The sequence below is a fragment of the Kogia breviceps genome, chromosome 7 (genome assembly GCF_026419965.1).
Source record: "Kogia breviceps isolate mKogBre1 chromosome 7, mKogBre1 haplotype 1, whole genome shotgun sequence".
In the NCBI taxonomy this organism is placed as follows: domain Eukaryota; kingdom Metazoa; phylum Chordata; class Mammalia; order Artiodactyla; family Physeteridae; genus Kogia; species Kogia breviceps.
In genome coordinates this window covers 61,852,710-61,875,830 of record NC_081316.1, presented here as the reverse complement: position 1 = coordinate 61,875,830, position 23,121 = coordinate 61,852,710, and the positions used below count along the sequence as shown (strand labels likewise).

Sequence of the window (23,121 nt, the reverse complement as noted above, 5' to 3'; positions counted from 1 at the left end):
TGCCTGCCTCTCTGGCCTCACTTCCTCAGCTCCTACTCTCCAGTCAGATTGAAGGAGGACCGCTCTGTACTTCTGTATATGCTGTTCCCCCTGCCTGGACGGTCCTTCCCTCCTTTGCCACCAGGAACCCCACCTCAGTCCCCTTTCACAATCTGGCTCACAAGTCTCCATCCTGGGGAAGACCTTCCCAGGTTCTTCTCTGCTTCCCTCCTGGCCGAGTGCACGCTCCTGCCCTTGTGCACCCCAAACCCACCATAAATGCCACGGTCAGAGGCCTTAACACCGCATGACTCCGTGTCACCTCCTGAATGGCCTGAGGCATGCTGGTCCCCGGGGCCTAGAACGGTCCGGCACACGAGAGGTCAGGAAGGGCTGTGAGTGAATGGAGGGGACGCGTGTGCTTGTCAGCAGTGGGTGAGCATCCGGAGCTGTTCTGGGGTGCTCTCTGAGGAGGCTGTGCTCCTCTCTGGAAAAAGCTCAGGAAGCTCAGTCCCTGAGCAGAGGCCAATGTCAGTGCCGTAGGGCCCTTGTGCTGGTGTCTGGGGATAAATGTGTCAGCACATTAGTGACTCTTCACTTAGACTCGATGACCAGAGTCGGGGGCTGGGGGGAAGGGGGGTGTGTAGAGAGTCTCAGTAACCACAAGAAAACGGAGCCTCCAAGAGAGAAAGCAAGTTGTTCAGGTCACATAGACTCCAATCCAGTTCTGGCTGCAAACCTTCACCATATAAACTGCCCTCAAACTTAAATTGCTTAGAGTTGAAGGACTGTTTGGTTAATTTAGACTTAGTCATGCATTCTAAAAATATACATTAATACTTTATTTATTGAGTGCTTACTGAGTGCCAGCCACTGTGCTAGGCATTTTATATGTACATGTTAAAACTAATTTGAAATACAGCCCTGCAAGGCAGGTATCATTAGCCATATTCTTTGGATAAGCTCAGTCTTGAAAATCTAGCTTGGTCCCACTCCATATCCCATGCAATTCTTTCTAACTGCACATGCTATACCCAGATCCATACCATTGGATCTCTAAAAGATCTCCACCTGGTATTCCATGAAACCCAACTTCAATGAAATGATTAAGAATCATAAACCCCAGCATGAGCATTTTAGAATCAAAATCTCTGCCAGGTACTGCTTCTGTGAGCCAGCAACCCAAAGGAATAAAATGTAGTGAGAGGGCCTTCTCAAATAAAGGTCATTTATGGAAGACAAGATTGGAGAGAGCTCATAGAGAAGTGGAAACAAGGAATGAATTTATGAGGCTGAGGACAGAGGTGACTGGGCTGGGGTAGAGGGGAAGGAAGACCCGCCTGAGAGCCAGTGAAGGGGGCAAATGATGGGTTTAAGGGATCGAATCTGATATGGTATTCTGGAAAATGCCACAGAGCCTGAAATCTCCTTTAGAAGATTTTAGAAGATTTAGAAGTCATTAGGCTCTGAAAGAAAGGTAGGCTTTTCCAATTTTAAGGACCATCTCAAAGAGGTTAAGTTCCTCCCCTTTTCTAAGGCAGCTCTGAACCAAGAGGATGAAAAGCTAACTAAAGCACATGGAGGGGTGGGTGTGGGGAGGGAGTCTTTCTGCTCCGCAGGGCTACTGAGCGTGCCCCCTTTATGCAAAACCGATGAGGCACCCACACCAGCACGACTACTCCCTGGGGAAGGTGGCTTGAAGGAGGTGAAATGATGCCAGCTCTTATCCAGGAGGGGTTCTGGCTGGCTGGCACTGCCCATGAAATGAACATGGGCTAGGTCTGGAAAGTGAAAGAAGGGGCCCAGGAACTTGGTTTTAGCTTTGCAGAGTGTTATGGGGGCGTGGGGGGAGCGGATAAGGTTGGGGGTCGGGGGGGGGGAGGTGGGTGGAATCCTGAGAGAAGGGATTAGACTGTCCAGCTGGTAGTGTGCTGGGATCTTCTTGGGCAGAGCCTTTGGCTGTAACCCTTCATTCTTCTTTGATAATTCCCTGGCTAAGTCATTCATTCAATAATCACTAGAACCTAATGGCTGTCAGGCCATGCACTAGGGAGGATGACAGACACTGACTTCATGGGGTTCAATTTGACAAGAGAGAGGTACATTTATAATACATGGCTCAGTATACCAAGGAGCTTAGGAGAGGCCTTGAAGCCAGACTTGGGTTGTATCCGTACTGTGCCACTTTCTAATGGGGAGATGCTGGCAAGGAATTTAACTTAGTTCTGACCTTCAGTTTCCTTATGTGGAAAACAGACCTGGTAATACTTCCTTTACAGGGTTCTTATGACTCTAACTAAGGTAATGGTTGAAAGCACTTAGTTCAGCACCTGGTATGTGGTAAGCATTAAGAAATGGACAGTTCTCTAATTAATGCTCCATCCTGTGACTTATCAGGAAAAAAGACAAGATTAATGGCAAAGAAACCTCTTTGGATGGAAAGAAGACTTGAGGTAAGAGCTGAGGACTTGGAAACAGAGGGCCTAGATTTAATTCAAATTCTGCCACTGATTAGTTACTGCAGGCAAGTCATTTCCTCTCTCTAACTCTTTCCCATCTGTAAAACAACTGCAGTAGCAATCACCACCCCCATCACCACCACCATCACTACCATCATCATCATCATCATCACCACCATTACAACCACCATCATCACCACCCCCATCACTACCATCATCATCATCACCACAATCATCATCATCACCACCATTACAACCACCCCCATCACTACCATCATCATCATCATCATCATCACCATTATCACCACCACCATCATCACCATCACCACCATCATCACTACCATCATCATCATCACCACCACTATCATCACCAGCACCATCATCACCACCACCATCACTGCCATCATCATCACCACTATCATCACTACCATCATCATCATCATCACCACAATCGTCATCATCACCACCATTACAACCACCATCATCACCACCCCCATCACTACCATCATCATCATCATCATCACCACCACAATCATCATCATCACCACCATTACAACCACCCCCATCACTACCATCATCATCATCATCACCACCATCATCACCATCATCACCACCACTATCCCATCATCACCATCACCACATCCATCACTACCATCATCATCATCACCACCATCACCACCACCACCACCACTACTACCATCATCATCATTGCCACTGTCATCACCGTCACCACAATCATCACTACCATCATCATCATCATCACCCCCATCACCACCAACATCATCATCATCAACACCACCATCACCACCAGCGGCCCCAAAGACTGAAGCAGTGAAGGTCCACTGGGCCCAGAGCTGAGGACAGAGGTGTGTTGGGGGTGGCAGTGGGACATAGAGCCTGTGTTCTTCCAGACCACAGGAATCTACTTAAACAGTTATCTTATACGGTTTGTCAGGAAGAAAGACCACAGCAGTGAGGCAGGATTTAAGGAGGAATTTCTGAGATGAGACGGCAAGCCAAGCTGCTGAGAACCCAGAGGCCTGAGTAAACACTTGTGTAAAGTCTGACTTCACTGTTTCCACAAACCTAACCAAAGTGCTGGGAAACTTGTCAGCTCACATTTCATTACAGGCTGGTTGTTGAGTGCAGGGCATGTTGACTTAAGCTGCTTTCATTAACTCCTGTTCTCCATGCCAAACAGCACGACACTCAGCTCAGGCAAGAGACAGTCCTCCTTCCTAGGAGGGCCAGACAGCAGGGGCCCATTTCTGCCCTAGGTGACTCCACCACCTAGAGTCAGTCCTATAGGACGCGTCTTCCGGCCTGCAGCTCCTGGTGAGAAGGCTCTGAGCGTGCCTGTGCGAGCCCTGCTGTGCCCGGAGCAAATAACGTAAAAGGTGTGACCCGAGCTACCCTTACTGGGTAGACGTCTGACTTGTGCCAGCCGCCATGCTAACCTCTTTCTCCATATTTTCTCACTAAATCCTTACAACAATCCCATAGGTAATTTACCTAAAAGGAAAGGAGGGGAAGCAACTTGCTGAAGCCACTCAACTCGTGAGGAGCAGGTCCCCTGAAATGAAGTTCAGTGCCCGTTCACCACCCTGTAGCCGCAGCCCTGAGTACAAAGACAGCTCCCTGGCTAGAGCGGCGTCTGCTTAATGAGGCATCTCCTGCTTAGCTTTAGGGCCCAAACTCCATAGTTTTCAAACAGCTTCCACTCAGTGAAAGTGCCCTCAGAAGGGAGGGAGGAAGAAGACGTGAAGTGCTCCCTCTCTACAGGCACTGTTCTCGGGCACAACTGCATTATACAACTTAATCACCACATGACCCTCTGAGGTGGGCACTGTTATTCTCTCCATTTTTCAGATAAAGAAACCACAGTCAAGAAAAGTCAAGTCCCTTGCTAAGGTCACACAGTTAGCACGTGCAGAGCCAGGATGGAGCCTAGGCAGGTACAGCCAGGACAGTAGGGAGAGAGAACCACAGTCAACGCACTTTCACTAGCTTTTAAACTGGCTTCCGGCGGGAAGTGAGAGCCAAGGAGAAGCTATGGCCGTGGGGAGGCAGCGTGGGGTGCTGGGCAGCAGGTGGGCCCCAGGCTGGGCTCGGACTCCCAGCTTCGGCAGGCTCAGGGCGCCTCAGGTAGGTCACCGAGTCTCAGGGTGAGGATGGGGATGGTACCATACCTGTCACCCTGCCTCTACAGCTGTTGTTGCTGGTGTGTGCGTGTGTGTGTGTGTATGTGAAAAGGAGAGACAGAGAGATCTTTGCATGCTTTGAAGCACTCAACAAACACAAATTGTTATCACTATTGCAAGGGGAGACAGGAATTTTGAAGTCATCTTTTAAATTCCTGGCCTTGTGGCAATCATGACACTGTTTTAGTCAGTTATAGGTGAGAGATTTAAAAACTATAATCCACGTTTCTGAAGGGGCACCTTTCATCTTGCCTCTCTCAAATGTCTCCGTTACTATCAAGGGCTCTCACCAGTGCGTGCTGTAATCATGCTCATAACATAGCTAACATTAACTGAGCCCATATCACGCGCTGAGTAGCGTGCTACGTGCTTTTTTACTTTATCTTAAATAATCCTCCAAATGATTATTTTCCAAATACTAATCCCAGAAGGTAGGTACGCTTGTTATCTCCGTTTTACAAGTTACAGAAATGAAGCAACTTGCCCAGAGTTATAACTAGTAAGCAGCAGGGGCAGCATTTGAACCCAAGACTGTCAGACTCAGAGACTTCTTATCACACGGAGCTCTCTGCATTAGCTTGTGAGGCCCTCTGTCTGACAGCAGCTATGGGGAGTGAGAGGCACAGAGTTGAGGAAGATGAGCACTCGCAATTCTATTTAAGGCCCTTGCAATGGGTCTGCTGTCTCCTTTTTTTTTTTTTTTTTTTGTGGTACGCGGGCCTCTCACTGCTGCGGCCTCTCCCATTGCGGAGCACGGGCTCCAGACGCGCAGGCTCAGCGGCCATGGCTCACGGGCCTAGCCGCTCTGCGGCATGTGGGATCTTCCCGGACCGGGGCACGAACCCGTGTCCCCTGCATCGGCAGGCGGATTCTGAACCACTGCGCCACCAGGGAAGCCCTGCTGTCTCCTTTTCCAGGGCCAACTCAAGAATGCCTAGTGATCGCACTCAAAGTTACACCTGCCTCCGTCAGAGGCTGTGGAGTCTCATCAGGGATTAACAATGCACGGACGGTTATAGTTCTATCAGAAACTAGCTTTGTGGCCACATAATGAACAATACAACCCAGTGTAGCTTTCGGAGGAGCATTCCTTATATTGCTATAAACAGAGCTGTATAAAAAGACTTATTCCTAAAGATGCAGATGTAGAGAATGGACTTGAGGACATGGGGAGGGGGAAGGGTAAGCCTGGACGGAGTGAGAGAGTGGCACGGACATATATACACTACCAAACGTAAAATAGATAGTGGGAAGCAGCCACATAGCACAGGGAGATCAGCTTGGTGCTTTGTGACCACCCAGAGAGGTGGGATAGGGAGGGTGGGAGGGAGACACAAGATGGGGGGGGGATATGGGGATATATGTATATGTATAGCTGATTCACTTTGTGATACAGCAGAAATTAACACACCATTGTAAAACAATTATACTCCAATAAAGATGTTAAAAAAAAAAGGAATTATTCCTAAGACATCTGTGTTCGTGATCATGTCTTTACAAGAGCTTTGCAAACAAGGATAAAGTCCAATTCAGGCTGCGTATTCAACATCAATTCTCCAATCAATGGGGAAAGGTAATTCAAAGTATTCCAAAGGCACAAATGCTGCACTGGATCTCATTTTTACCAATGCTCTCAACCATCTTTCCTGATCACTACCAGAACTGTTAATACACAAGATGATGAGCTGATTTGAGCTTCACTTTGTTTCAGCAATGTGATGTGGTGGGGAAAGTGATTCAGGGTGAAAAAAAAACGTTGATGGAGATGCTACCACTTCTTAGCCATGTGTCCCTGGGCAGGATTACTTAGAAATTTTCTGGGCCTAAGCTTCTTTATTAGTTGATTTCTCTTCATGAGTTTGTTTGCTCTGTCTCCTGCCCCCCTCTCCAGAATGCAAGCTCGCCAGGGTACAGACTGCCTGCCTCTTTATCCCCTCTGCCTTGTTCAGTAAGTATTCACTGAGTAAAATACTATATAAATTGGTAAAATGGGGATGATGATGCCTTTCTCACAGGGTTTTTGTGTGGATTTAAACAGTGGATACTGTCCAGATGAGATACTAGAAGCAACCACACTTACTACCCACCAGTACTGTGCTAGGTGATTCACCTATATTCTCATCTAATCCTCACCACGAGAGGGCCTCTAAATCCTAAAGCACTTATAAACAGAGGCTGCCAATATAATCATTCTGTGAACTTTATATGTGTAAATTCTATGATGAACCAAATACCAAAATTAAGAACACATTCAATCATGTGTTCATCATTCATTCATTCATTTGTCAAAGTTTATCGGGCAGCTGCTGTGGGCAGGCCTATGCTGACTCCTGGGAATGTGGAATAAGACACGTTTGCTCCCCTCATGGAACTTACCATCTCTTAGAAGATCTGGCCAGAAAGGTGGGTGAGGGCCGCATCGCAGAGCACCCTAAATACCATACTGAGTTTGGACTTCATTCTGGGGAATGCGTAAAACCAAAGGCCCATCCCTGCAGAGCTCAAGGAGGCACAATGTTCCCCATGGCCTTGCCTCTAGGATGGCCATTGTAATGTGAGAGACGAGAATTCAGTGAATCACATCTATCATCATTAACATGGTTAAGGGGCGATGTTTTGACTCTCAAGGCCACCACTATGAAAGGAATGATGTGAATGTCGGATTTGTGAATCCTCTGCCTCTCGAAGAGTAGAGGTGTTGAAGGCTGGAATTCAGGAGAAGAAGAAAAGCATTCAGAGACATGGGTAACCCCCTGCTAAATGACTAAGGTCAGGGTCAGGGCCCTGAACAGGACTGAACGGTGTACACGTCACAGTGGAAACCTCCTCCCTCCATCTAAGCTGTGCCCTTATTCTCCCCACATTTACCAACAGAACAGTCGTGTCCAGTCCAGTTTGGGTCACAGCTGCAAAGCCCGGTGTCTGGGAGGAAGGTTCCGTGGCCCGAACACTGGTCCAAGCATGTGGCCCTGGGCGTCTCACAGTTGGTGCCTCCCCAGCCCACAGAGCAATGGCACTCGCCTCTCACGCAGACCCCCCGGCCTGAACACGTGGGGTCCATGCAGTCCACTGCAACACAGAGGAGAGATAACAGAGGTAAGTATCGGACTAGCAAGGGTGAGGCTTCTTTAAGCAAACTGCTATACTTTGTAGCCGAGGAGCTTCACATGCTCAGGGAGAACGACCCAGATTTCCATGGAGAGGTCACTTGGTAAGGTGAAGAGAATAACTCTAGCAACGGTAGACCTGGGTTCCCGACCCAACCCGGTGGTTGACTGTTTAACCTCTCAAGTCTCAGTTCCCTCACCTGTAAAACATGCATACATATCTGTACCTCTTGACTTGAGGGGTGCACATAGTAAGACGTATGTATAGAGCAGCCAGTGCCTATCCTAGATATCTGTAACAACTGCAACAATGGAGGACAAGACTATTTTGTTCATGTCTGTATCTCTAACCCCCTAGCACATGGGAGGTGCTCGAAACATCATTGGAGAACTATTAGTATTTACCACTTCATAAATGCAGTTTTATTCCCACGAATGTGGGATTAAAATAAAGAGATTCCTTAATTTAAATGAGAACTTATTTTGCATTTAAATTCCCTTAGATTTTACCATCTTCCCAAAACTCTGGAGAATGATACGAACTTTCACACCTCATTTTCCAGACACACATTTGTCTGGAAATGTTTCCAGGCAAACATTTCAATGACTATTCAAAATTATATATGATGCCTGTGTTCAGCTTCTCCTCAAGTGGGGGGTGAACTACAAAGCTGTAGCTCATAGCCAAGCAAACCCCCAAGCAGGGCTCTTAGGGCCCAAGGTCAAGGTGGTCTCAAGAGATCTCCCAGAAAGAGGGAGGAGAATAATACTGTGGGTTACCTGCTCTCTGCTTACGCAGTAGGAAGTATCTTAAATACTTCACCAGATTGTTTTCTCAATAACCCAATGAGGTACAGAGGAGAAAACTGAGGCTCAGAGAGGTAAATAATTTTTATGGGATCATAGAGCTAAACCCTGCCAGAGAGGTCTCTGAAGACAGGTCTGTCTGATTCTGAATCCAGTGATATTCCTGTTCCTGGGGCTGATTTTCCTAAGTCAAAGCTTTAGTTACCGGGTTACACAAAGTTAACAGAGACCTCTAATCTTCCGCAAAGCACTTCAAGGAAAAAAGAAGAAGAAGGGCATTGAGGGCTAACTTAGCATGTGGCTCCAGTGCATGCAGAAAGTGCGAAAGGAAGCAGAGAGGAGACAGAATCAGCAAAGGGCTTGTCCATATTCTCTACTCAACCAAAGAATTGCTAGATCATTGTAGGGAGGGAGGGGATTCTATCCGTCTTGCAAGTGGAAGGGGAGAGTGGAGTCCTGATGGGGCCCAACATGCAGCTGTTGTTAAAAGTGTTGATGGGGCTTCCCTGGTGGCGCAGTGGTTGAGAGTCCGCCTGCCGATGCAGGGGACACGGGTTCGTGCCCCGGTCCGGGAAGATCCCACATGCCGCGGAGCGGCTGGGCCCGTGAGCCATGGCCGCTGAGCCTGTGCGTCCCGAGCCTGCGCTCCGCAAAGGGAGAGGCCACAACAGTGAGAGGCCCGTGTACCAAAAAAAAAAAAAAAAAAAAAAAAAGTGTTGATGGAGCTGCTATGAATGTAGTCAGGTTCCTCCTTGTAGGGGCTCAGGAGGAAGCCATATGCTGCTGAGGAAAGAATTTAGCATTTGACTCTCTGAGGTCCTAAGTTCAAGGGTCACAGGACAAGCTGTAATGGTTCCATGACCACGGTCAAGTCACGTACCTGCTCTGAGCTTACATCTATAAAGCAGGTCTGGTCAAATTACCTACCTCTCAGGTGGCTATAAGGACCAAAACGACACTGACGATTTGAAAGGACAGTATAAACTGTAAATTGTTGCAAAGAAGTTATCTGTCCATTTTATCAGGACATTCAGTAGCATGACTTGGGCAGACTGTGGTCAGAGCTCATTTATAACTCAGACGTGATTTTACTTTATTTATCAATTAAATTATACAGCCCAGTATATTTGACTTTTGCACAAAAGAGTGGGAAACTCGGCCTGGGTATATTAGAATCACAGACACAAATGGGCAGAGACTTTACAAAGAGCATCATTCTGGGAACAGGCTGTTCATTTTGAGGGTTACTTCATTAAGAAAGCGCTTTCACTATTTGGGTTTTTAAAGGAGTTCAGCGTAATTACTTCAATGATAAATAGGAAGATCAAAGGTCAGGAGCAACTATTTGATAAAAACATAATAACAAAAACAACAGTAACAATAATATTAGTGTTAATTTAGTTCCTCTTCTAAGCCATATCTTGCTATTAAACCTTTTGTATGCATTATCTAATTTAACCCTAACAACAACCCCTTGAGGTAGATACCATTACTATTCTGATTTTACAGATGAGGAAACTGAAGCACAGAGGTTAAATAACTTGCCCAAGATCACACAGTGGTAAGTGGAGGACTTTAAATTTGAAGCACTCTTCTCTGGTATAGATCTCTTGTTATTTCTTCTACAACCTTACTGGTTCCAAAATACATGCACACATGTATACAGACATAGCACATAGAATGGTTAAAAAGAGAAATCAAAAGAAAACAGCACAACGAAAGAAACAGGGCAAAGTGGAAAATTAAGAAAGCCAAATGAAGGCAAAGAATCTCTTTTCTTGCAGTCTCTGGACACCACTTAATAATGGTTTAAACATGACCTGTTGGAGTTCCTGGTAATTAAACATGATAAAAATAATAATAGTGATAAATTTTCATGACCTGCTTCAGATCTCAGAACCTCAGAAGGATTATTCTGGCCCATTAGCCTACTATGATAATTCCCTAGATCCAGAGAGTTTTCCAATTTGACAGGAAACGACTCAGCAGTTCCTATCCCGAGGCCTAGAAAGGTATTTCCCGTTCAGTGAGTGCCTGGACCCCAGCTTGGGGTTGAAGCTATCTCTGAGCCACCCTCGAGGTTGAACCTATAAATCTGCACTGTTAGCGGAGCAAGATGGAGGGTGGCAAGTTTAGCAAGAGGCCCTTGGCATCACAGTCTTGTTCCTCAGACACAGTGAGTCTGATGGGGACCCAGGAACCAGCAAAGTGAATCCGATGCTCTCAGAAGCTGGTCCAGGCAGGGAAGAAAGAACAGAAAGAACTGATGAGAGGCTAACTCCAGGCGATTCATCATCAGTTAACCATCACTTCGGAAGGTCAACTTGACAAAGCGAGTGTGGAGTGCAAAGGGAGTTTTAAAGAGGACTGCACCTTGGGGCGGTCTAGCAAACCTTGGCTGAACTGGCCGAGATTCCTGCCAGAATGCTGTCCCTGCTGATCCCAAACCTAGGGCCATTACCTATGCCACAGGGACCCTCTGCCCAAGAGGTCCCACACAGACTGTGCATCTGCCTTCCCCTTCTGGGGTCTCTGGGGAGACTGGAACCCCAGGGTGAGATTAAAATGGTCTCTTTCCCTCACACTGGGTTAGTTTCCCGAACAATATTTATTTTGCAGGGAGCTGTGTATAACGTGGGAAGATCGGCGGGCCAGGGGTCGGGGAGCTGAAGGAATACAGGGGAAGCTGGCAGGGAGGTGGCCTCAACTTTGGGTAGAAGACAGTCTAACTTAGTTTCTTCTTAGAAGAGGTGCCAAGCAGTTACATTTTTTTTTTTTTTTCCCAGTGCAGACCCTGCCGTTCAAGCCAAAATTTCTGGCAGATGCTTGCTTGGCCCATTAATGAAATGATGGGGCCTGCGTGGCCAGGCTGCAAACACATCTCTTTTCCCCTAATGTTCCACGCTTCAGTGACCACACAAGCTATGGACGCGCTTCAGGACCCACAACACAGTGGCTCACTTTTCACTGCAAAAGGCTTAGGTGGGCCCCTCTGCCCCTCTCCCAGCTCCTTCTAAGCGTCCTGCCGGAGGCGCGGTTCAGGCTTTAAAAAACAGGGGGCAATAAACTTCAGAAGAAGGAAGAGGGAGAGAGAAAAAAGTAAGCTTGTTAGCTGGTGTTTTATAAACACAGTGAAACCTGTTAGAACAGAACTGAGAGGGAATGGAAGGGAGGAGAGGGGAGAGTTCGAAGGCCCAAGAAAACCCCACTATAAACACAAGGACTGTGAAAGGATGCTTCACCAGAGAAACAGAAATAATAAGAGGAATCAGTACCAGATGGCCCTTCTCGGGAAAGAAAGCAGGAGTGAAAACATTTCTTTTCAAACAATAATGTAAATCAAATTGCTAAACAGCTTCAGGAGTGAAAACATTTCTTTTCAAACAATAATGTAAATCAAATTGCTAAACAGCTTCTCTCTTTCTCTCCGTAAATGACCTCGCACTGGCTGATCAGGAGAAGGACAGCTTCCCCTCCTTGGCCCACATGACACGGTGGGGCTGGGGAGTAGGATAGCACCACTGTTTCAGGAGGAATCTCCTCTTTGTTTTTCTTTCCTTCAGAGGGTCTTCACCTCAAGTGACTAGATGAAAAGGGAAAGCAGAGGAAGGTCACCACTGTCAGGATGAGAAAGCCAAGTTCCTTTGTTCAGGGGCCGGGCTCCTTGTTAGGCTCAGACAGCCCGAAGTAATCCGCATCAAAGTTAATAGGTCTGAATCAGGACCTCCAGCCACACTCAGGGTTTAGAGACAGCCTGTCTCTGAGAGGTGATGGATGCTTTCCAGACACTAATCCCTTCCCGTTCCCCACTCTTTTAAAATGGGCCCATTATAGCCTCTCATTTTTTAGGGGAAATGATGCCTTGAGGAGGGGATACTCATTAAATCCCCAGTGGATTAGAAGACTAGCTCTCCTTGGAGCCTCTTCCACCCGCTGGAGAAGGTGCCAGGGCCCTAGACCGTTGACAGTGGGAGGTAATGACTACTAATATTGTCCATCAGTTTCAAAGTCCATCCATTTCAAAAGACCTTGGAGGGCTTCCCTGGTGGCGCAGTGGTTGAGAGTCCGCCTGCCGATGCAGGGGACACGGGTTCGTGCCCCGGTCCGGGAAGATCCCACGTGCCGCGGAGCGGCTGGGCCCGTGAGCCATGGCCGCTGAGCCTGCGCGTCTGGAGCCTGTGCTCCACGACGGGAGAGGCCGCAACAGTGAGAGGCCTGCGTACCTCAAAAAAAGGAAAAAAATAGACCTTGGATACAGTGAGTGGGGTGAAACAAGAAATGTGCTTCAATAGTCCCCAGAATAATGCTAATGATGTAAGAGCTAACATTTTTGGAGCATTTCCTATGTGTCAGACACTGAGCTACGTGCTTCCCATGAGTCATTTAATCTAGTCCTCACAACGACCCTCTGAGGAAGGAATTCCCATTTTACACACGAGGGAACTGAGGCTGGTAAGTGGCAGAAGAACAAGGACTCAAACCTACGTCTGACTCCAGAGTGTGCACTCCCGACGGTGACTCTCTACTGCTGGTGAGAAGACCCCTCCTTTCATCGGGAAATTCCATGTGGTCAGGGGGAAAGAGTGCCATGTCAGAAGTGAGAAGACCTGGACTGAATTCCAGCCCTGCCATTCGTTAGCGCTGTGACTACGGGCGTGTCGCTGCCCTTCCCTGGGCCTCAGTTTCTTTGGGAGATAGAAGTATTTACTTATCTCACCTGGTTAGGTTTTCTCGGGAAGAACTGATGTCACCCTTAAGTCAGCAGTTCACTTCCTGGCCTCGATCTGCACAGGCATATGTTTACTTTATGAAGGAGGGAGACACGTTTATGAGCACCTAAGAGCCACACACATGAACACACACACACACACACACACACACACACACAGAAACACAGGACTGAGACTGTGGAGGGCAGTGTATGGAGGTCTACAACAGACTCACACTTGAGAAATGGAGAGCCGAGGAACTTAAAGGGGAGGAGAAAGAGCTCAGGCTGCGGAGCCAGAAAGCCTGGGCTCCAACCTGGCTCTGCCATCTAGCAGCCATGGGACCTTGGGCAAGTCATTTGACTCCCTGAGTCTCAGTGCCCTCCACTGTAAAATGGAGATGATTACCCTTCCCTGCTGGGGTTTGAAGCTAAAGGACACCAGGCTTGCAGCACAGAGGCTTGCATACAGTAAGTGCTCAATACACACACTTCTCTTGCCCTCGCTGAGCAGGACCCTAATTCGTCTGTCTCCTCCCTGTAGGTTAGTGACCATTGCCGGAGGTGTCCTGGCTTCGGGGTGGGGGGTCCCAGGGCCGCTCAGGAGGCTCCCTCTGCTCCCTGGACGCCCTCACGGCCCTCCCTGCGGGCCTCTATCTCACAGCGAGGTGCCAAGCTGCTTGCCCGCAGGTCTTACCTTCCTCGCAGTTCTCGCCCTTGTAGCCGGGGTTGCAGATGCAGGTGCCCATGATGCAGGTGCCGTGGTTACTGCAGGCCACGTCGATGCACTGGTTGGTGGGCACGTCGCACTCGGCGCCCTTCCAGCCGCTGTGGCACAGGCACCTGCCCTTCATGTACTGGCCGTTCCCACTGCAGAGCACGGGGCAGGAGGCTGCAGAGACAGCGGGGGAAGCCTGGCATGAGTCCACGCCCCACGTACCCCATCTGGCCTTGGTCCCTTTCTCTCCTGGGCTTCAGCTGCTTTGCCACAATTCCCATGTGTGTCCATCTGTTTGCTTCTCTTGCTTTATTTCATCCCAGTTGAAACACATCAGGAATTGTAGGTGAAGGTGTACAGTGCAGGGCCTGGCGCAGTTGGTGCCCACTGAACGCTGCTTTCCCCCCGTCCCCCTCATATCACTGGTGCTGCACGATGGTCACCAGCATCCTTAGATAGGAGGCTTCAATCTGGTCCTTGGGCTCCCTGGAAAAGACAGCTGGGCCTCCCGCCCTCCCCGCATCCCTCCTCCAGAACTCTCCTCCTAGTAGCACTGCATTTTGCTTCCCCATTCCTCACGTGCAGGACCACTTACTATCATCTTTAACCCAGCCAATCTCAGCTTTCCCTGCCTTTCAGGTCTCCACTCAAGCCCCGCACGCCGCTGCCCCCATAAGAGAATAGTTGAGCCCAGCTTGGCTCTTTAAAGTATTATCTTTCCATTTTGCCACTTAGCGTAAAGGGTTTTGTGATCATCTGTATGAAGGACACTGTGTAAAAATAAATTATATTGCACTGTGCTGTAAGTACCTACCAGCCTTACTGAGATACAATAAGGCTGTTTTATACGTGACTCTTAACTTTAAGTGCATATGGGATGAGACACTAATTCTTGTTAGAAGGCATGACTCTTCTCTCCGCACCACCTTCCCCCTGCTCCCACCTGGCTTTTTTCCTTTTTAAAACACTCAGCAGGTAATCACTGTGCTTCCTCAAGGCCACTGGCTCTGCTGTCTCACACTGAGTCTATTTCACATTAGGAAGAATAAGCAGAATACCCATAGCGGTGCCACGGCATGGTATTTGGAGGGCGTTGTTTCCTTGGCCTGCAAAACCATCTCTGCCTTCCACCAATGAACGATTCAAGTACCTCATCTTAGTTCCAGTGTCATCTCATCTGGGGAGCCTTTTCTGGTCCTCATTCCATCCAAGCAAAGACCCTTTCATGCTGATAAGACGTTCCCTGCATCTAACCTTGCTCTAGGTGTGCTTCACTTATCATTGATTGCTTTGTCATCGTCTATTTCCCGGTCTGTCTCCCAGACTGAGAGGTCCTGGGCTTGGGTCTTGCTCAGCGTTGTAACCTCAGTGTCCGGCACAGGACCAAGCCCTAAACGGCACTAAGCAAATGCCTGTTGGATGAGCGAAGAGGTGATGAAACCAAAGGAAAGGGCCATTTTAGTTTCTCCAAGAGGAGTGCCCAGTTCTCAGGAGTACAGATATGCTTTGGCATTTTCCTTGTCAATTCTTCCAGGACAGAAATGAAGGCCAAATGCACAGGCAGATCACGGGCAGCCTTTACACTCTCCCTGTAATGGTTATCATTAGCATCGTACGTGCCCAAACAGGAGGCAACATTAGTGTCCTGCGTGGAGAAGAGCAGCCTCACCTCCCAGTCCCTCCCCTTGGTGGCCTCAGCCAAGACTCTGCCTGCACTGTTAGATGGTAGCAACTGGAGCAGCAACTCAGGCCCTTCCACGAGGTCAGAGACAAACCACGCTCGCTGAAGACAGACGTCAAAGATGCTTGGCAAAGGCTGATCAGTCCCCTAAGGGGAAATCTACTTTTTAAAAGAACCCCCATGGCCACTCCTCCTGCTCCCACAATGGACATGGGGCTCCCTGTGGCTGTCCTTCCTTCCTGACCTCCCCAGTCATGCACCCATGGATAACACGGCTAGGTCAGCCAGGGCTCTGCCTGCGGACCTCCCTCTCAGGGCTTCAGAGGACTGGTTCTTGGGAGCCCTTCTCACAGGAGGCAGGAGCTGGCCTGGATTTCTGCACTTGCCCGGAGAAGTGGGACCTGAACTGCCCACAGGGCCGCAGGGTGGACCTTGTAAGCTCACAAGCGGGGTTCTCACCTCGACCGCAGTCAGGGCCCAGGAAGCCCAGAAAGCAGTGGCAGGTCCCAGAGATGCAGTCGCCATTGCCATAGCAGTTGCTGGGGCAGTTATCCACAGATTCTGCGGGAGAAAAGAGAAACAGAGTTGCAAACGGAAGCTTCTTTACCCAAACAGAGGGCCTGGGGATCCAGCCTCAGGTTAACTAGGACCCACACATTTGAGTGCTTCTGGCCCAGTCAGTGAAAGGAATCAATAAAGTTAAAAATGATATATTTACTCTTACTGAGGTACATCTCAACTGACGTTAAGAGGCATGTTTGGGAAAATGTGTGCCTAAACCAATTTTTTATAAATCAACTTTGTATCTACAAATGCAGTAGACATTTTTTGGCACAAACATTGGGAGAAAATAGTTTAATCCATTAGTGGTTATCTTTGGAGGCTGGGTTATGGGGTGATTCTTGTGGTCTTCTTGACAATCTTCTATGTTTTACATTTTTCTCATAATGGGCTGATGCTCCATGAATTTATTTTTTCACAGAGCTACTGGGGATTTGCAAATCTGTCTCTTCCCACTTCTGATTCTCCATCTATCAGTCCAGGCCCCAGCATCTCTCACCGGGGCTCACACAATGGCCTCATGGCCGGCCTCTCAGAGTCCTCTCCCCCTCTCCCCCTGATTCATTCACCACCCAGCAGCCTGAGCCACCTCTCTGAAACAATCTGATCCTGTCATTCTCTTACTTAAAACCCTTCAATGGCCCCCCCATTTGCCAAAATGAAAAAATCCAAGCTCTTTCAAAATGCGTGAATTTTCCTTCACATTCCCTTTGCCGTACCCGCACCCCCAGCATCAGCAATCAGTGTCCACCTTCTGCAGGGACGCTACTTTCTCTAATTTTTCCCAATATTGTACATTCGGTATCGCCTATGTGACATGCCAAGGAAATATAGAATTCATTTCAGAAAGATTTTCGTAAAAAATTAATCAATGTTTTGTAGCTCCAGTTAGTAAACCTGTTATCTAGGAAGTCTTTATTTGGAACAGCTCGTTTCTCAATAATGCTGGACATGGAATAAAGAAGAAGCCACTACATCCTGAATGCCTTCTTTGCGCCATGTATTTCCACAAAGGTTATTTCAGTTCACTGTCACGAAATCTTCAAGTATGTATCAATATTCCTATTTTACAAACAACAAAGAAACGACAAAATGAGGAGGCTGATAGAGAGATGAAGTGACTTGCTGAAGGCCCTGGAGATACTAAGTCATGGACGCCACATCTGAACCCAGGCCTTTGGACTCCAACCTTGGTCTTCTTCAATGATGCTATGCTATCTAGGCCTTAAAGGAACTTACTCTTCAGCAGAAGCCAGGGATGAACAAGGCAGATGTGTGGGCCAGTGAGGTCAGTCCTGAAGACAGCAAAGGACCAGTTGGAAGGTAGCGAATTCTAGGACTTTCAGAGCTTGAAGGGACTGAAGAGATCACCTAGTCTAATAATCTCATTTAATTGAGAAGGAAACTGAGACCCATAGGGAGGGCAGTGACTCACCCAAGGTCTCTGAGAGACTCAGCAGAGTCAAGTTAAAGCAGAGAAAAGGTCAGTGTGGTGGGGCAGAGCTAAAGATTCAACCTGTTGTCTTAGCTCCCAAGTGTAAGTCATGAAGCCAAGACTAAGACCTCTGTTAAATGAGATGTCACCATATGAGACATGAGTCTTACCTACAGGAAAGTTGTGGCTTAACTGGGAGACTGGGATAACAGCTGTCACCCAGGCAGCAGCACGGGGTGTGGAAGCTCTGCCTAGAGGTAAGGAGACCTGGTTCTGGGGCCCATTCTTCTAGAATCATGCTGGGTGACCTAAAGCAACTTCCTTCCCCTCTCTGGGTCTCACCTTCCTCATACGTGAAATGAAGGTGATAGCAGAGATGATTCCCAGGACTGCTTGCTATTCTAAAATTCTATGAGCATCTTGCAGAAAAGGTGTCCTGACAGGGCATCAAGCCCTTAAATCCAGGAAATCACTTAGGGGCAATGCAATGGCAGCTGATATGGGCTAAAATTAGCAGAGGGAAGGCTTCCTGGAGGAGGTGAGCTTGAAAAATGGCTTGAGTATGGATAGATGGGGGAAAGGTGGGGGGATTTTGATGTGCTCACAGCATGGTACATTTCCTAAAAAGGTCTTTTCCCAGTTGTCTGCTGTTATCAACTTGGAAAAGACTGAAAACATTCGGGAAAAGGGCTCAAATGTATGCTTCGTTCTGTGAGCGGGTGGAAAATTTCCCTTGCTCCCTGTCCCTCTGCTAACCTGAGCAGCATACGACACTAACACAGAGTTAAGAACAAGAGGGCCTAGTCTAGCCTGTGTTCTCATTTCAGGGAGTCTGAAGCTGTCTGGGACCTGGTAGAGCGAGGCTCATGAGCCAGGGCGCTGAGCATCTCTGCTCTCCATTGGCTTTGCCTGGAAGAATCCATATGCCTTTAAGTCCCTAAAGCCTCTATGTTAGGAGTGGTTTTCGAAACACTGTTTTTATAGAGAATAACTTAGGACGTTTCCTTTTGAATATTCTTTTAAAAATAAGAATTTTGAGTAAAGTTTAAGGCAAGATTATTTTCTCTTTGGGCTACTGGCTAATGGTACAAATGGAGGGTGGGTTCTACCTGCAGTCTTACAGAAGGAGTACAGGACAGAGAGGCAGAAGGCCTGCTTCCAGCTCTTGTTCTGCTACTGAAGGGCTCTGGGACCTTGGCCACAGCACTCGATCTACCTGCACCTGTTTCCTCAAATGTCACCTCCTCTGCCAAGACTTCCTCATTTCTTAAACAGGCTAAGATACTCCTGGGACTTTTTCTGTCACCCCTATTAAAGCACCAGATAGGCAACACTGTTGACTGTGAGGACAGGACATCCTTGAGGACAGAAACCAAGTATATTCACTTACACATTTGCCCTGGTATCCAAAGAAGGGTCTCAGTAAACGTCTGCTACTGTCCCTGAAAGAATTTGGCTAGATGTTCTCAGAGATCCCTCCCAGATCTAAAATTCTATGGTCTAGGCCTTCTCAAACCCAGTGGTATAAAATATGTCTCCTCGGGCTTCTCTGGTGGCGCAGTGGTTGAGAATCCGCCTGCCGATGCAGGGGACGCGGGTTCGTGCCCCGGTCCGGGAAGATCCCACATGCCGCGGAGCAGCTGGGCCCGTGAGCCATGGCCTCTGAGCCTGCGCATCTGGAGCCTGTGCTCCGTGACGGGAGAGGCCACAACAGTGAGAGGCCCGCGTACTGAAGGAAAAAAAAAAAAAAAAGTCTCCTCATACAAGTACCATAATTTCCAGCTGTGTTTTTAATAGGATCAGTTGCAGATAAGTGTCACACACTTTCTAGATTTTGATTTATGAAGTCTGTAAGACACAAACCTGTTAATTCAAAAAGTCTTCCTAGTGAAAAAGTAAGGCAAGTATACTTTCTGTGACTGAGTATCATGTTGGTTGCTGAACCTGACAGAATAGAAGCCTGTTTGCTACAAAACTTGCCCCAGGCTGTTGGTGTCAGAAGGCAGAAGTTTTAGGAGATATGGAATAATTTTACGACAGCAACATGGAAGTAGAGACATTTGGAGAATATTTCTTTTTGATGAAATGTTTTTGTATATAGTTTTTCTTCCACTTGGAAGGATTTCAACTACTTGGGGTCCACTTGGAATCCTACAAATAATGAGTCTCCATTGACCAGATATCTCTATGCTAAATGCTAGTACAGAAGGGACACTCACTAGCTTGGGAGAAGTGTGAACTTTATTGCATAAGCATGTTATGTTTTCAATTAGTGTCTGGTGAGTTTCTTCCCCCTATAGTTCCTTCCTGCTTTCCTCATGTTCATACTGCAGCTGCCTTCATGTAGTACAAGGTGTACCTTAGATCTGCTCAGATCTGAATGAAAAATTCAGCTGCCTGTAAGTAACTGATTTTCATAATTGGGTGTATGGTATGGTAGAAAACAGGAGCCTTTCCCCCCGGTTTTTGCTTTTCTATCATAACAGTGTGTTCTGCTAGGAAATTTGATTTTCAGGAACTTGTTTCTCCTTCCATCAATATTGGAATGCAGAATTTAAATGTTTCCTGAGCTCAGTCTCTGGACATGTGTTCTGAGTGGGCGTATTCTCTGTATGTTGACCAAAATATTGCTTGAAATACAAAGGGGCATCTGCAGAAGGAAGAAGAGACAACGATGCTCCTTCCCGGAGAAAACATGGGAGATGGGAAACTATAGAGGCCTTTGGTGAAACCACAGCAGTGCCTCATTTTGTCTGCTCACCACGCTTTTCCAGAGACAAATCATTAGCATCGCCATGTCAAGGTGAAAGATGGTCACAGTTGGTAAGTATGTCCTCCTGAGTCTAGGGCTGATGCCTGGGAAAGCCTGCCTTCGTCTGCCACATTCTGCTTTTCTTACTTGAAATCCCGGAGCCTCATTTTTGCAGGAAACAAGGAGAGGCCACAGAGGGAAATCCTGCCTGGAGGAGGACTACTGGGCAGTGTAATTGCCTACTGGACTCCAGTTTCACAGGGGCAGTTATACGAGAAGGGGAGAGGAGGCTTTTCTCCTTTACTAGCTCACTGTGGTGTAGACACACCCCCCTACTTCATGCCCTGCCCCGAGCAGGCAGACCTTTGCAGTGATTGAGCCTGAGGTTGAATTCCAGCACCAAAGACAGAAGGAACCAGTTGTGAGTGAGGTCAGAGCCCACTAGCCATCCTTGTCTCTCTTTTCTGCTCACCCAGCACGTATCCCCCAGCCTCACCCAGCACCTCCTCCACGTATTGCTTGCCTGTGATGTGTCCCAGCTAATAGAAGCCCGCGCTTGCTACCTACAGCTCCTTCCTCTGCTTCTCTTGTCTCTCCTTAAGCTGTAAAAGTGGATGTTGGCAACTCTTTGGAGGCACTTGTTTCAAGAGCCAAGGTCTACCTATTGCCCAAGAGAGATGCACTCTTTGATGCCTCTTTTTGGCTTCTCTTCAGGAGGATGGATGCTAATGCTTCAGGCAAGAAGGAAGGAACATGGACTCCAGAACAGCCAATTGGATGATTGGATACATCGTTTTGTCTACAGCTGGTGAAATTTATACTCTAGGTTACATGGATTACATCCCCTTTGATCCTGAAGCTGGGGCTGGGTTTGTTGTTGACAACCAAAAGAAGAGAGGGAAACAAACTAGACAGCACGGCTGGGTGTTAATTCTACAGTTACTCTAACAGAGACCTTTTCATTCCCTCAAATGGGACTCTGAAAGGTCTATCGTGTATTCTAATGTATTCCTTATAATTATGAGAATTAGGTACTTTTGCCACCCTTTCACAGTCTCAGATGGAGACTGAGAGCTGAAGTCACTTTGTCAAGGTCACACAGCTGTAAGGGTGAATCTGGTTAAGTGAACCAAGTTCTATCTGAAGCCAAAGTTTGTGGTATATGGCCTGGACCAAAATATGCCATCCAGTCCCATACTAGCTATGAGCCCTATGGACAAGGAGTCTCTAAACATCAGTTTCTTCATCTGTGAAATGGGGTTAATAATACCACCCACCTCAGAGGGTTATTTTGAAGGCAAATAGTGCTACGCTGTGCATGTAAAGAGGTTTGCCCAGGACTTTGCAGAGTTGGTATTTTGGTTTTAAGGAAGGTCACACATGCTTTCCGTTTGTGGACCAAAACAACACACTAACTTGGTCTAATGAATCCAAACAAGGCAATATGGGTTATTGGGGGTAAACACACATACACACGTGAAACACACAGAAACTCCACAGTAAAAACAGGAAAGCAAACAAGCAATGTGCTGAATGTGATGAAGGCAGGGTATTTGGGTAAATTTCCTCCTGGGGAATAGCACTGTAAAAGCAAATTAAACCTGTTATCTCCCAGAAGCCCAAACACAGGCCAGCTCATGCCAACATCTGAATGAACTTTTCCCCCCGTGCACTCCAGATTGGCACTGGGCAGGTGCAGGTGCTAGAATGCTGTTCCGCGGCCTATGAGGCGTCAGTCTGTAGGTGCCCCAGCGTTCTTTGCAGATGATGGAATTCAAAGGCCTTCAGTCTGCAACAGTCTAGGTCAATGCAATGACAAAAATCTGACAAAGCCTCTGACAGCCTGGGCTTGAAGCTAGCTCTGCACTGGCATTTGAACTGGGAGAATCTCTTTTCAGTCCTACCCAGAAGTCTACCAACCACCATTAAGAGCAGCTCCAAGGAGGGATCTAAGAAAAAGATTGTTCCCTTGATTATATTCAGTCTTGGTCCTTTGTTAATTGTTTCTTTGGGGGCAAACCAAATTTCACCAATGAGACTCTGAGCTCCTTGAAGACATGCATTATGTCTGGTTCTCCAAAGAGGCTGGTGAGTGTGACACACAAAGCAAGTCCTCAGTAATGTTTGTTGTATTGAGAAGCTGAGCAGGAGTGCAAGGGGGAAATGGAGGAAAGGCGTCAGGGTCATGAGCATGGCACAACAGTCAGACAGACTCAAGAGAACAGCTGGTGGCCAACAGAGCTGTTATTTCCTTCTCCTATAGTTTTAGATGTGCAATGTCTAGAAGAATGCAGGGAGTGATAGGAAGTTCAACTTTGCATTGCACTCTCAGACCGTATTTGGAGCTCAGCTGTTCACATCTGGGAGGCACATTTAAGAGCCCAATAAGATAAACTGGAGCATGTTCATCGAAGAGCAACTGGATGGTTAAGAGAACTTGAAATCACATTGCAAATACAGAATTCTTGAGAGAATTGGGAATTTAGCTTACTAAGGGAGTATGAACCCTGCTTAAAAATAACTAAAGGGCTATTATGGGAAATAAGGATTAGACTTTTGTTTTGTGGCCCTAATAACTTGACTTAGGTCCAGTGAGTAAGGACTATAGTCCTTGGGCAATGGAGTTGGTTTGAAAGAATAAAGAATTTTGTAAGAGAAGAATACCACTTACTATGTTGGGTTATCTTCTGTTGACGTATATGTATCTACCCAA

General features: G+C 47.4%; 1 protein-coding gene across 10 annotated transcripts in view; it reads right to left on the bottom strand.

Moving 5' to 3' along the window:
* TENM4 (teneurin transmembrane protein 4) overlaps window positions 1-23,121 on the bottom strand; it is a 748,739-nt gene that overhangs the window by 138,808 nt on the left and 586,810 nt on the right. For all 10 annotated transcript variants that reach the window (XM_067038410.1, XM_067038412.1, XM_067038413.1 and 7 more), the window contains 3 exons: window positions 16,120-16,221; window positions 13,959-14,153; window positions 7,508-7,708 (listed from right to left, as the gene is read on the bottom strand). In XM_067038410.1, coding sequence (XP_066894511.1) covers window positions 7,508-7,708; window positions 13,959-14,153; window positions 16,120-16,221 — 498 coding nt within the window. The remainder of the gene's footprint in view (window positions 1-7,507; window positions 7,709-13,958; window positions 14,154-16,119; window positions 16,222-23,121) is intronic.